Below are 14158 nucleotides of genomic sequence, written 5' to 3' on the forward strand. Positions count from 1 at the left end.
TCCATGGGTCATCTGTTTAGAAAGACAGACAATCGGTACCGTATGGTTCCATTGTATGCTGTGGTTAATACAAGGGAAAATACACCTGTGAGCTATCTGAGGACTTTTTTTTAAGGAACAGAACTTAAAAGAGTTGTAGGCTATCAATCAGATGTGTTGGTTCTGTATGCAGTACCTTCTTTGTGGAGATGGCTGATGTCTGTGTGGGAAAAGATGTAAGAAAGAGCCAGACACGGTTACCTATTGAACTTTGCTTGGGAAGGGGCCAAAGTGAGCGTTTCATGTTTCAAACAGTGCTGTATGCACGTTTGCACGAGTTGAAATGGAGTGGCTTGTGGCCTGGTGCAACACTGGCACTTCAAACACGTACCCTAATGCTTTTCCAAATGTTGCAGCATTTGGGAGAGTAGGTTCTGCTCTGGGACTTCTGAATGTTCATTTTGAATGTCTCTGTACATGTGGGAGATTTTACCTCCATATGGTCTTATGTATTCTATGCATACATTGTGCAAAGTTGCAAATATAAAAAATAGAATGCAAGAGTTGTGGTGTTGTGAGTTTTTGTTGCAAAGCTGGTTTTATTTATATGAAGCTTTAAGAGGTTCGGTCCAGCCCTCTTTTTCCTCGTGTGTGTGACTGTTGTGCTCTTACGCACAGCCTTTTGGTGGCAGAAATGTGTCTCCGTTAAAAGCAGACAGACAAGGCTCAGGAAGGGATGTGGCCCAGTTGTTCCGAACGCTCAGCTTGGGTGGGAAGCTTCGGGTAGTTTTAGCAGCAGCTCAGATTCATTTAAACGCCATCCCAAGCCTCGTATGATTTTAGTGTGATAAAAGCCAAACAGATCAGTGTTTGAAGGTATAAGATACCCCTGAGGGCTTTGCTCGCTCAACTGCACTGAGGAATTAAATGCTCTCAGGCAGTGCAAGAGCCTCATTCACTCCAGTGTTGCAAGGCAAGGCAGTCATTGCTGGTAAATGGGCCCATATTACGGTGACATTAGCATTTTAATGCAACTGAAGAGGAGGTAGATTGACTGTAATTTAGTATCTAGTTGCATGGCCTTGTGCAGGTCCCGTCATCGCTGCTCCGCAGGGGCCGATTATAGTTATACAGTGCACTTCGGAACGTAATTGGATTTGCAGGCAGTAATGTAGTCGTGTCACAGCAATGACTCTGCTATGCAAGCACTATGAAATTCCAGTGCAATTAGTTATGTATGTGGGAGCAGTAGTTACGGGGTAATGCATGGGGCTGACGGCTTGTGCCAAGCTCCAGTTCAGGAGCAGCAAACGCTTTACTTTTTTCTGAAGCCGTTGCAAGGGAATGATGTTAATATCGTGCTTCCACAGAGATGTTTCTCCTCACGCTGCACCGTAAAAGCCCTGACCTGTTGCAGAGGTCCAGCAGGACGTGACTTTTGTCTTCAGCTTCAGTTTGGCTGAACATGTGGGCTGGCATGTGTCCCGGTTTCTCTAGATCCTGCCAGTGTGGCAAGCAAAGGGGACTGGCAGTAGCTTTCTTGTTTGACGTGCTGCCTGCTGACTGTATCAGCCTCTTTTTCACTGGGTCGTGGAATCATTAAGTTTGGAAAAGACCTTTAAGATCATCAAGTTCAACTGTGAACTCAACACCACCATACCTGCTAAACTGTGTCCTGAAGTGCCCTATCTGCACGTTTTTTGAACACCTCCAGGGACGGTGACTTGTCCCCTCCGTCTTTGCTCCGGCTCTCCGACTGTCTGAGACTGTGTGAGACCAGCAGGAGTCACGAGCTGGGCTGCTTTTCCTTCATCGAAGCCTGCACCTTGCAAAGAGCTGCTCTAAAAGCAGCGAAAGCGAGGAGAAGGCGTGCTCGTCACGGAGGCTTGGTGTGGAGGCTGCGAGACGAGCGAGGAGGCCGGACAGCGTGCCGGACGCAGCTGCACAGTCGGCTCAGCCAGCACCGCTCGCCCGCGCAGCCCCGAGGAGGGAGGCTCGGCCGCCACCAGTACTCCGGCTTCCACCGTGTTTCCCCAGCGACTGCAATTAAAGGCATCAGCTTGCTCGAGTCACAATTAGGCATGGTGGTTTTGCACTTTCCGCAGTTCTCCCTAATGACAAAGTCGCGGCTGTTAACCAAAGAGAGTCTGTCTGGCAGGGACTTCCTCCCCTTTAGGGCCGTGGAGTGAGGGAGCGCTGCGACTGTTTGGCACCAAGCACACTCTTTCATCCCTTCTGACACAACACCTGCTGGTACCTACTGAAGCGTTTAAGCTCTTCCTCTCCCTGGTGCTGTAATTTCTTTAAAATATTGTGACTTAAGGGGAATAAAAAAATAAAATTCCTCTCCCACGCAGACCTTGGAGGACTTGTAGGGATATAATTATATGCACACACAGTAGGAGCGGGAATCCTGCCGTTCTGGTTATTTTCCTAATGATAGGTTTATATAGCACAGTGTCATCTCTGCTTTAAAGTTAGAGCCATCTTCTCCTGGCAGCAGCTATCCCAGGACAGTGGCATCACAGGAGAGGACAGCTGAAGAAATCGTGTCGCAATTGCACCTGCAAAACACAGGATGAAGTGTCCCCTGACACACACAAAAGGGAAAGATAAAACGGTAAGGGTGGGCACTGGGCTCTGCTGACTGTCAAAGGGTAGTGACACTGTCTCTTGTCCTAGCTGTAGACTCTCCAGGCCCCTTTCTGGAGGTCCCTGAGCCTGCTGCAAGCGTCTCCCAAGCCGGTCACGTAGCACCCTCTGAACTTCCATGCTGGTGGTGAAGCCGCACTCATCCGGGGCAGCCTTCACACACAGCATTGTAAAGCGGGGCAGTTCCACCAGTGCTCGGCAGATGCCTTCAGCGCTTCGCAGCAGAGATGAGTCGATGGGCTATACATGTTCGTACCCTCCAGATTTTGAAAGAGAAGCCATCCCTTCTCATCATTCAGAGATGCAGGTGTGCAGCGACAGAGGAAGGACATTAAATGTGAGGGATTAATGCAAAACAAGAAGTCTATGAATATTCATTATATGTTTTACATTGTAAGAGTTTGAGCCACCTTGAAACTCTTTTTTTGCTTCCTGCCAACAACAAACGATAAACTTCTACTCACAGAAGTCTTAATGGAAGGCAATTTTCAAAGGTGCGTTCACAAATGTTTGTGGGAAACAGACGTTAAATGCACCCGCTCCGGAAATCGTGCTGAAATGCTGGCAGTGAGAGAGCAGGGAGAGACCCTGGCGACTTACCTGATCCCTCACCGGGAAGCAGGGGCTTCACCAAAGCTGCGAGTATTCCAAAATGGTTTGAGAAGGATGAGTGAGTGAGTTACAGTGCCGAGCAACGCTGTGTGCATCGTGGCCCCTTACGGCATGGAGTGCTGTCTGAATAAAGGCTGCCCCTTTGGCTGTGTCGGACGAGTGGAAAAAACAACCCGAGAGAGGATGCCCAGAGAAAGCAACAGTGAAACAAGCATGCTTTGTACGTTAGTCCCTAGTCTCACCTCACCCTTGCCTAGCCAAAGACAGCTGTTAGCGTTGTGCAGGCAGAAATTAAAATTTACGGAGGAAATTGTAACTGCTAGCTCAAGGGCGGTGGCGATCTGCACCCAGGTCCCTCTGCCTGCACCGGTTTATCTGACGCCTGTGGGTGGGCAGTGCGGCGGCTTCGCTGTTCCACTCTGTTGCCGCTTCCCAGGCAGTGACAGTGAGGCAGAGGGAGAGGAAAAAGTTTGCTCAGCTCTGCGTGAGAGCTGGCTGGAAGAACGAGGGATAGCACCAGCGTCTCAGGCCATTGCTCCTAATGGCTGGGCCGGGCTTCCCAAAGATGCATTCCATCTCCCTTCCTCTGCCTTTTCCATTTTCCCAGTAAATGGGCTGTAAAGTCACAGCAGATAAAAGTTTGTCTAAACCTCCTATAAAATATTGAAGGTGCAGTTGGTATTAATCTAGTCCTGTTGTGCTATGAGGTGCATGTGTAATGGGACTATAGATTTACATGTGGTCTGTGGGCATTTAAAACACCCCGAAGGTTGGTAAAGAGATTCTGAGGAATTGGATCCCTCACTGGGTATTAAAAGCTCTTCATTAGTGCTAATGTACACTAAATTAAGGTGGCAATTAGACTGAGCATATTCATCAGGATGGTGTGTTTTAATAAATTGTGTATTTAACGTGATTGCATTTTATTGACTTCTGCAGTAATTGCATATTTTTCTCTTACAGGACAAGCTTAGCTAGAAAGAGATACATGGGACACACAGACAATTAAAGACTAGAATAGACACTGTGCTTCAAGTCCCAAGATTTGTGAAGGTGAGTCTTGTTTATGGCTCTTCCTTTCTGCATGTCAGATACTTTCTCTATATCTCTGTCAGGGCTGGTTAGGTGTAGCTGCAGTGTGCAGGAGCGGGGTAAGAAATACACAGCTCATCTGCCATCATGTCACCTGTGAGGTCTACTGCAGCAGGTTGTCCCCCTTCAGTCTCTCTCCTGCCCCTACTTCTGTTCTACCTGGAGAAGCAGACCGTTTGGTAATAGTACTCTGAGAGGGTTTTCTGGAAGGCACCAGCTGATGGATGTATTCTCTTAGCAGACCCCATCACTTTGGCTTAAAGGAGTAGGATACCACTTGCAGGTAGTGAACACAGAAATCCTGTCGGGAGAGAGATGCTCTGTGAAGGAAGGCAAGCACGCTGAGCCAAGTCTCCATACTTGCAAGCCAGAGCATGGGCTGCCATGTTGCTAGGGAGAGGATGCAATGGAGCAATGTCAGGTTGTGGTGTTCCTTCACCACTGGCGCAGCTGAGACATTCTAGTGACATCTCAGCTGGGACAGCCTCTAGAAATTGATGCATTGACTTGGAAGAAAATCTGGTCCACATTTTCTAATTCCTTTAAAGGCTGTCTGGCAGCAGTTCTGGAGAGCTTCAAACATGTCTTCTGCTTTCACTTGATTGCATTGTGCATGAATATGAAAATAGGTGTGAGTTAGCACCGTTTGCTCCTCAAGGTGTTGGCTAATATTTTGTAGGAGGGACTGCAGAACTGGCTCCTAGGTTTTAAAGGAAGCAACGAATCAGTTCAGTGAACAAGGTCTTCATGCATGTTTGTGGCAAAGAGATATTTATGAGAAAAGAAGGTACACATGGACAACGTGATAGAAGAGAAGTGACTGAAAAAGTGGTTGCGTGAGGGTTGGACAAGGTGACCTCTAGACATGCCTTCCAATCTTGGTTATTCTGCGATTTCTATCAAGTGTTCGAGACGGGGAGACTGATGAGTCACCAGGCAAGCGCACAATGTCTGAATTCTCTGTGGTGAAATATGAATAGTCTGCAGACATATGTTAGGGGTGGGGATTACGTGGTTGGAATGGTAGGCAATGAAAATGGTTCACACACTTGTTTTCCGTAGAAGGTAGCAGTGGTATGGTGTGGACGATGCAGGGATTGAGACTGGTGAGGATAAGGTACTCCTGAGAGTTCAGATGGAATGGACTGGCACATCCGAGGGATGCTCTTGTTCCTTTCGCCACGAGGTAATTTGGATGCAGCTTGGACAGCTGTTTGGAAAAATCTTTTCACAAGGAGGATGGTCAAACATTGGAAGAGGTGCCCAGGGAGACTGGGGAACCTGAGTCCTTGGAGATATTCACGGCTTAACTAATGTGACCCTGAACAACGTGCTCTAACTTTGAAGTTCAAGGTAGCTGCAAGGAGCGTAAAAGCAAATGTCAGAGGGAAGAAAATAAATGGTGGCTGCGAAACAAAAAAATGCATTGCCTTGAATAACTAGATGTTATTTGTGACTGATTACAGCAGCTGGGGTGTGTTTCCTGGCTACGCTGCTGGGGATTTTTAGCCTGTCCATCACTTTGCAAGCTAAAATTCACATTAGGGGGTGAGAAATGTAGGATAATCTGCGTAAGAGAAAGCTGAACATTTACAGCTACGTTTCAGAGAAAAGCAAATGCATCTCGTATGTGTCACAAGCCTGAGATGGGACAAGCCAGGGAAAGCATCTGTCAGCCGCTGTCTTCTGCAGTTCTGTCTGTTAATGTTTGCTTAGCATTAAATGTCTCCTGCAGAGGAGAACTTAATCTGTCACAAATTTGGGGCCTGGAGGAGGGGAGAGAAGATATTTTTAAAAGGTAGATTAAGGCATAAGCGTTCAGTTTTTATCACACTTGCATCAGTGTGTAGTAGGAGTAACTTACAAAATTTGCCTTTTGTGTGCGTAGCTTAAAAAGAAAAGTGGAAGGAAAAAGCAGCTCTGTGGGTCAGTATTGTCCTTTCATGTCAGTCATTTTCTCCACGTGGCCTGTTATCAGGGACTTCAGGTGCCTTCAGCTAATTAGTAAGGCAGCAGTTGGCACAAATGGTTTCGTAATGACATTATTTGTAAGTAAAATTATTTGCATTTTGCTTGCATTGTTTGTAAATAGCATTAGTTATATATTCTTCAAAGTCTACAGCACTACTGCATTTATGAATTAGATGGTAATATATTTCATATACGCTGGAGTGCTTGAGCTCCGACATGAAACAGTTTTAAGTGCTACACAAGAGGTCAGATCATGCTTTTGGTTGATTTGCCCTGTTTCAGTCCATGCAATCACAGGATCCAAATGGTGATCTTGTGTGAGCTGTTTGGGAATCTGGGTACCCTGCAGAAACTGGAAAGGGTGTGTTATGCTGATATGTATGGATCTCTCCAAGCCCTAAGTTCCAGCACTGGAACAGTTGCTCAGAACTCCTGTTTCTCAGATCAGATCAGTGGGTTGGCATTTTTGGGACGTTTTCATTGAGCTATTATGATGTTGGAAGCTCTGACAAGCTCTGTTCTTGGCTTTGCCAGCCCAGACCTCGCACTGTTGCCACTGACTTCCATTTGCACATCCTGAGTTGAAGGACTTTGGGATTTGTAAGCCCCACTGGGTGTGTTCCTGGCTTGAAGGACAGCACTATTAGTAGGGTTGCACTTATCTGTTGCTTTGCTGTGTGAAGCGTGGTGGGTTTAGAAATTAGAAATCTGAGCCCAGCACCACCAGCACTGGGAACAATTTCTTGCCCAGGCAAACAAGGGAGTCCTCACTTGTTGAAGCTGAGCGTGCAGGTGTTCGTGCTGCTCCCAGGTTGCTGTGACCGTGGGGCCCTGCCAGTGAAGTTTTCAGGATCTGATTGCTCAACAGATTTAGAGTCTCCTTTCCCGGCTCACGCCTAGAAAACATTCTAACATACTGAGTGGAAGCACATGCAGGAGCAATGCAAGGAATCATAGCTTAGATTTGTCTTTGAAAAGAAAAGGAGGCCTACCCTCAGCTCGTGTAAGTCAGAGCGGTTCCAAGGGAGCCTGCTCATCTTGCAGAGGAAGCCGACCCAGACATGCAAAGGAAAGCAAGGCGGGAATGTGATTTAACAACTCTGCAAAGCAGCAAGACAACGTTAGACTTGGGCGCTGCTGCTTCTTGGACCACAGGCAATGTTTCTCGTGTGGGTGCCTCTGCAGTGAGATGAGTGTGAATGATGTGAAGCAGCACAATATGGCTTTGTATTTGCTTTTTATTCCTTTTTTCCTAAGGCTACTACGATATGGATCATGTTGGGTGGGTACTCAAGGCAGCAGGACTTAGAAGTTTCTCAGATAACTTTCAGGCTTTGGCTAATATACTGAGTTGGCCATCCGTTGTTTCATCAAAGCATAACTTTTTTGTGTGGTGCTGAGAACATCTAGGTGCCACTAGGTGTGGGTCTCTTGAAGTTCCGATTTGTCTGTATTTTCATATCCCTCTCTGCCATAGTGTCCAAGCTCATGGGTTAGTGGAACTGAAGCTTCACTTTTCCCATGAAACTGAAGAATTTCCTCGTCAGCTCCTTACTCTTCTGGACTTCAAGATCTCATTTTTCTGTGACATTTGCAGCCATGGGTTTAAACACTGTCAGGAACCTGTGGCCATCTCCTCCAGGCCCATGTCAGAGGTCTGGGCCCCACTCCATCTCCTGCAGTCGTGGTCTTGCCTTTGAGTCTCTTTGGGCAGAACAATTGTCTATCAGAGGTATAAGAAAATAAACTATGTAAAGAAAAATACTGCCCTCATCCTCAGGTTCAGGTTCAGGTTTGTGTTTCTCCAGAAACGAGGTGGACTGTAAGACTGGCTTTGTGGATCTCCTCGGGCTTCTTCTGGCCAAGGGGACTCCTGGGCAGCACCCAACTGGCAGAGGCACCCTGCCACCCTGCCCCAGGGCCATGAAGGTTCAGGGGGAAAGCAGCTGCATGTCTGCAGGAGCTTCTGCATCGCGCCGTTTGTGGCTCTGCCTGTTTTGCCACTAGGAAGGATCTCATCTGATTTTTAAACCAAGTCAAAGAAGTGTGGCAAACGCACACATCTGTGATAAAAATCTGGCTCTTACCTCAGGCAGCCCCTTGCTGGGAGCTCTGCCTGGCGTGGGTTTTCTCATCTCTTTGGCTAAAGCAGAGCAGTTCCCATGGTCACAGAGGGAAGCACCCTACGAGGCTCTACAGCACTCCCAAGTTTTGTGGATTAGCAAAAACAATGTAGGAGTGAAAAAAAAGAGTTTTATTTCTGGCCTGGTGAAAACCTTGGATAATTTCTGGTTTTTCTTTTAAGTGAATTGAATGTGCTTTTCTAACATAGCATATCGTTGGATGCAGGCTTATGTAGCGAGCGGCATTTGCGGTGGAGAAAGGGAAAGAGATGGGTTAAGCAGCATGTGGGCTTTGGGAAGGCTTCTCTAGGGAGCTAAGCAAACTTGTGCCTCTATGCAGATATATGCATCCATCTGTGCACAGTGCCATGACTGCATTATCTTCTGTTTCAGTGAAAATTTTGCTACTTTGTGTATTTATTTGTCTGTCCCTGTAGGGTACTTGGTGATATAATTACGTACTGGGAGAAGTATTCACTTCATTAAACAGTGAGCAGATACTTTCTTCCAATGTAGCCTCACCTGATCAGGATTTATAGCTGCTCTTCCAGTACAGTATACTGTCCTAAGCAGTCTGTTGTCTAATTCAGACTTGGAGTTTCAAAACTGCTTGAGATTCCTTAGCATTTTTTCCTGGTCTTAAAAGCTTACCATCTGTGGGCTCTGCCTTCAGAAGACCACCTGCAGGGTGGGGTGCAGAGCACCAGGACTTCACTGGCCCAGAACCATTTCATGCTGCGTGACAGGCAGGTGTCGTGCCCCAGGCTGAGTGACTGTGTGAGGACAGCCCTGTCCAGCTCCCCCGTGTCCATGCACTGCGGGCATTCCCAGACCAGCTCCTCCAGACGTCTGCACGTTTCGCTGAGAATGTTGTCTGTGTTCGTGTGGCATTCGTTCCGTAGAGGGGGATTGCATGGAGCTAACTGTCCCAAATGCTTGCTTGAGAGTCTTTCAAATGGGCACAGCTTCTTCGGGCTCCTGTGTCAATATGACCATTTTCTGGCATGAAGTAAGCAGGTACATTCAGTGCTTCTTAGACCTGACAGGCTTTAGGGACTGAGGAAAAAAAAAATCTTCATGCACAGAGGGATATTTTTGCCCCAGTGTCTCACTTTGCAAGCAAAGCTAGAGCTTTCCTCTCCTGCAACCTTCCTCTTCACATCTGTGTTCAGCTTGAGACCTGAAAGAACGCAAAGGGACTTAGCAGGGATCATTATCTCTTGCTAGCCTGTGCTATGTTGCCTTGTTCAGGTAACAAATGAGCTCTTCTATATAATGAACTCCACAGGATCTTGGGGGAAATTCAAACTGAGATAGGATTGTGTCACTCCAATAAAAAAAAATGAGTGTGCTAAGGAAGGGTTGGTGTTTTGCAGGAGGAATTGGATCAAGGAGCCTGAAGACCATGGAGGGAGACTGTCTGAGCTGCATGAAGTACCTGATGTTTCTTTTCAATTTCTTTATATTTGTAAGTATTTAGAACCCACTTTCTCTCCTGAATCCTCCTGTTTCCAGCAGCCTGCTGCTCCCCAGAAGGTTACGCTGTAGTTTGGTAAAGTTCCCATGGCACAGAATAGCCCCTCAGCTTTGCGCTAGCTGCCACTGAGGGTTTTGCAGCATCCAAAGATGTTCAGACATTCAGCAAGCCAGCGCAGTCCTGCCCTTGGCAAGGGAGACCAGAGGGAAGGCTGTAACGAGTGGTGTACACGGTGTATCCTTGAATGGCGCAAGTGACTGTTTTCTAGTCCTGGGTGCCCGGCTGGTGTTTTCACTAGGAAACACAATCGTTTTCCTATCACATGTAGAGTCATTCTCAGTGACCCTGTTGCTTTGACAGAAAGGGTGGGAGCAGCCAGCCACCCCGGCCTCTGTGGTAGGGATGGTTCAGGTGTGCCCCTTCGCTGGGCTCTCCCCTACAGACATGGCAGCAGCTCGAGACTTGGTCTTTCAGTGTTAGGACAGTTGGTGGAGTGACATGTCAAGGAAGAAAGGTGCTTTTGCTGCAAGTGGTTCATTTAGTGAGCAGGAGGTACTAAGAGTAGCATGTCAGCAGTCACCTGCTCAGTGGAGGATAAATGCCGTGGAGAAACACAGATTCTCCAAATAAACACCTTTGATCAAAGGATAGCAATGAATCCAGTTTTTCTGCAGCAGTTGTTTTATGTTGACCTGTCTCCCTCTCTCTCCTCTCCTCATGCCGTGACAGCTGGGAGGAGCGTGCCTGCTGGGAGTTGGGATCTGGGTCATTGTGGATCCCACGGGTTTTCGAGAGATAGTGGCGGCCAACCCTCTGCTCTTCACGGGAGCGTACATCATGCTGGCTATGGGAGCGATGCTCTTTCTGCTGGGTTTCCTCGGCTGCTGTGGTGCCATCCGTGAGAACAAATGCCTCCTGCTTTTTGTAAGTGTCCTGAGTGTCCCTGCATTTGCTGTTGGCCTTTTGGTGCTTCCCAGGAATGGGGGTGACTGGATCGATAATGTTGTGACGAGTGCATGATTGCGTGTCTGTTATTGTAACCATTATTCCCTTGGATAATAGGCTTAGGGTATTTCTACACACACCTAGAAATACAGATAATTTGCTTTTTCCCTGTACCAGGTTTGAGCCCAGTGGGTAGGACATCTGGGAGGGTATTTTGACCTTGTTAAGCCTTGTTTCAAAATGGTCCTATTTGGTTGTTTGGAGCTGTTTCAGAAAGAGACCGAAAATGGTCCTCTCTTGGTCACCCAAACCCCACTGCTTGTGAATTCATTCCTCAGTGGTTCACAACAAAGCAGAGGGAACGTGTAGAGCAAAGTGTCTGTGTAACGGAGCCCCCATGTCAGCAGAACTGCCCAGCTCAGAACTGCGTGGTGGCCTGTCACTGCAGTTGTCAACAGCTGGTCACTGCCTTATGCAGCCTGCTCTGCTCCTAAAGTAAACCAGATCTGTTAGCTTTGGGCAAATTTTCCTGTGAAACGATAGGGTTAAATTTCAGCCCATGTGGTCGTCAAGTACTATTTACAAAGAGCTAGCCTCTGAAATAAGGCACTTTAGGCCTCCGCTGTAAGTTCTGATACTGCAGGGTTTCCAGCCATTATCTCTTACTGGAAGGCAATACCAATTATGTATTGAAAGACAAAGATCATTAGGGGTTTTTTTGAAATTTTTGTCAAATGTGACCTTTTGTTTGTCCCTCTGGGGCTGTTGGGGCTTTGGGGTTATTTTTGTTGCCTTTTTTTTTTTTAATCTTGATCTTACAATGTTTTGTCATGACTGTATCTTGCACAGCTGTTTCATGGTGCAAAAGAGGCTTGTCTCTAAACAGAACAGGAAAGTCCTCTTTCTTGACTGCAAAACCATTTTTTCCTAGAGATGAGCCTGACTTCACTGAGATAAATTCTCTCTGGCCCTTGACTCACCTACCCCTTGAATTCATAATCTGCAAATGAGACCCCTTTTGTGGAAGCCATTGTGGGTTTGATTTCTAGTGACTCACCTCAGAAGTAAATCAGAAAACCAAATGTATCACCTGTGAAGTCATGGAGATCTGCCCAGAGGAACCTAATAAAATGCAAAGGGTCAGGCCCAATGAGCCTGAGGTTACTTCGAAGCCTGTCCCTGTCAGATTAAGAGACTAAAGGTCATGTTTGATGAGAAATACTGATTGTAAGTGAATTGGAGAGTAATATTTTCACTTTGGAACATGCCCACTGCATACAGACTGGGGACCTTGCTGGAGGAAGGGAGCTGCAGGCCACGCTCTTTCCCGATTTAACATCACAGAGTTACATCATGGTTTTAATGTTCCTCCTGATGTTTTAGTTATACTCCAGTGCACTCGGTTTTGTGGTTATTACTTTTCTGACTCTTAGAGATACTTCTGAGCCCTGCTGCTTTATTTATTTACTTTTGTTATTATTTTATATTATGCTTGGAATGTGAGAAATATATGGGCTGGAAGTAATGCTCTAGACTAGGAGAAACTCTGAAAGTAATCATTGGATGAGGAATTAGTGTTCAACTTTGATTAGGTCTTCTAGGGCTTCTGGTATGAAAGTCAGCTCTGTCAAACAACCTGCCATCTCATGTCCAACAGCAGTGAAGCACTTGGATGAGGATCTGTGCTGATACCAAGTGAGAAGAGATATGTTGCTAATTTCTGTTTTTTGGGGGGCAACACCAGCTGATGTTAAAATGCATAAAACATCTGTGAAACCAGAAGTCTGATGGGAGTAAGTTTCAGGCACTGAAAAGGCAAACCATTCATGAGCGTATGCCAGAGAGACTGGGAACACCTTGAAAAACGGAGGTGTTGAGGCTTCAGGGAGGTGGTACTTGGGGAGAAGCTGCTAGATCAAATCAAGTCCACTTACACAGTTTTTTAAAGAATTGATGAGCCAGAGAGCTTCTTGAGTGAGATTTCACAGTGATGCATAATGTATATTTGAAGCTTTCAGTCCAAATATAAACACAAGATAGAAGGGACAAGACATGCAAAATGCATATTCTCCAGGTTCTGGCTTCTGTGTTTGCAAGGACTTTTATTTTTCATGAAGCTGCTTGTCCTTTGGTAAAGAACCATCACTGTGGAGCCTGACATGCTGCAGTAAGCACAAGGCTGTGAAGTGTTTCTAGATTTCGCAGCATTTGGACTTGGCTCACAAAAAGCAACAAACATTGGCCTGAAAATCAGACTAATTATCTCAATAACTTCTGGATTGTACTAAAGACCCTCTGAGTGCAAAAGAACACCATAAGAATCAGAACCCAAAGTGCTGTTGAGCGTACAACATTGCACCATGGGACTGAATTCAGCTTTGCAACAAGAACAGTCTGTGTTAGCTTCATTAGGCTTAGATTTGAGTGCAGACATCCCGTTTTGCACTCTTGTTAAATGGATGCAGTAGCTCCTGACAATTTTCAGCATGAAAATGTGGGTCCTTTGGGTTAAAGGCAATTGCTGCTCTTTTTGGAACAGCATTGCTGAAACTGGAACAGTAGACAAGTTGTGAAAAAGAAACATGAAACATTGATTTGTGGAAAATTCTGATAAACCTGTAACCATCACCAGGAGCTGAGGCAGGATTTTTGACCAACATGTGAGACCCTAGTCCTCAGGATGTTCACCTTGGATACCCATGTTCAAGTGTTGGTCTCAAGTGTGAATGTGAGGCTGCTGTGTCCCATGCATTAACCAGTGGCTGTTTAGTGCTCTCATCTATCAGTAATAAGTTTCATTTTGGGAGGCAAAACATAATAAGCAGATTTTGAATCTCCTTAAAATGCAGAATGAGAGCAAGTTCTGAAACACTGATGATCCATCTTCTTTTTCTCATCAGCCCTAATGGCTGCTCATGTGTTTTCTGCAGTAACCGTTACAAATCTGTAATGCAGACTGCACAATGTAAGTGTAAATCAGTTTGGGAATGATAATGAAGCTTATCAGAGATAATCTGGGAATGGCTGCTTCCACTTCTGCACAGACCTATGCTGGAGCTTGGGTGAACCTGTGTCTCCCAGTAATCAGTAAATGAAATGCAATTAGCAGGGTGATGGGATTAATCACTTGATCACCACCTTAGACCTCTTACTGACTATTCTGAGATCCCTTGATGGATGATGATGTGAATTTGCAAAGCATCGTTCATTCTCATCACTTGTTCTTTGCCCTCCTGTGGTGAAATTAAAAACAAAACAGTCTCTGAGCAGGAAAAAAAAGAAGCCACACAGAAAACTCCAGCAGTAA

The 14158-nt window shown here is 46.1% G+C and overlaps 1 protein-coding gene across 7 annotated transcripts in view; it reads left to right on the forward strand.

Moving 5' to 3' along the window:
• Positions 1–14158, forward strand: part of TSPAN18 (tetraspanin 18) — a 119643-nt gene that overhangs the window by 91040 nt on the left and 14445 nt on the right. For 6 of the 7 annotated variants that reach the window (XM_075425368.1, XM_075425369.1, XM_075425370.1 and 3 more), the window contains 3 exons: positions 4207–4296; positions 9806–9897; positions 10636–10830. In XM_075425368.1, coding sequence (XP_075281483.1) covers positions 9835–9897; positions 10636–10830 — 258 coding nt within the window. In that variant the 5' untranslated portion in view covers positions 4207–4296; positions 9806–9834. The remainder of the gene's footprint in view (positions 1–4206; positions 4297–9805; positions 9898–10635; positions 10831–14158) is intronic. The other variant, XM_075425374.1, reaches the window with a different exon arrangement.

The sequence above is a fragment of the Opisthocomus hoazin genome, chromosome 7, assembly GCF_030867145.1.
Source record: "Opisthocomus hoazin isolate bOpiHoa1 chromosome 7, bOpiHoa1.hap1, whole genome shotgun sequence".
Classification (NCBI taxonomy): domain Eukaryota; kingdom Metazoa; phylum Chordata; class Aves; order Opisthocomiformes; family Opisthocomidae; genus Opisthocomus; species Opisthocomus hoazin.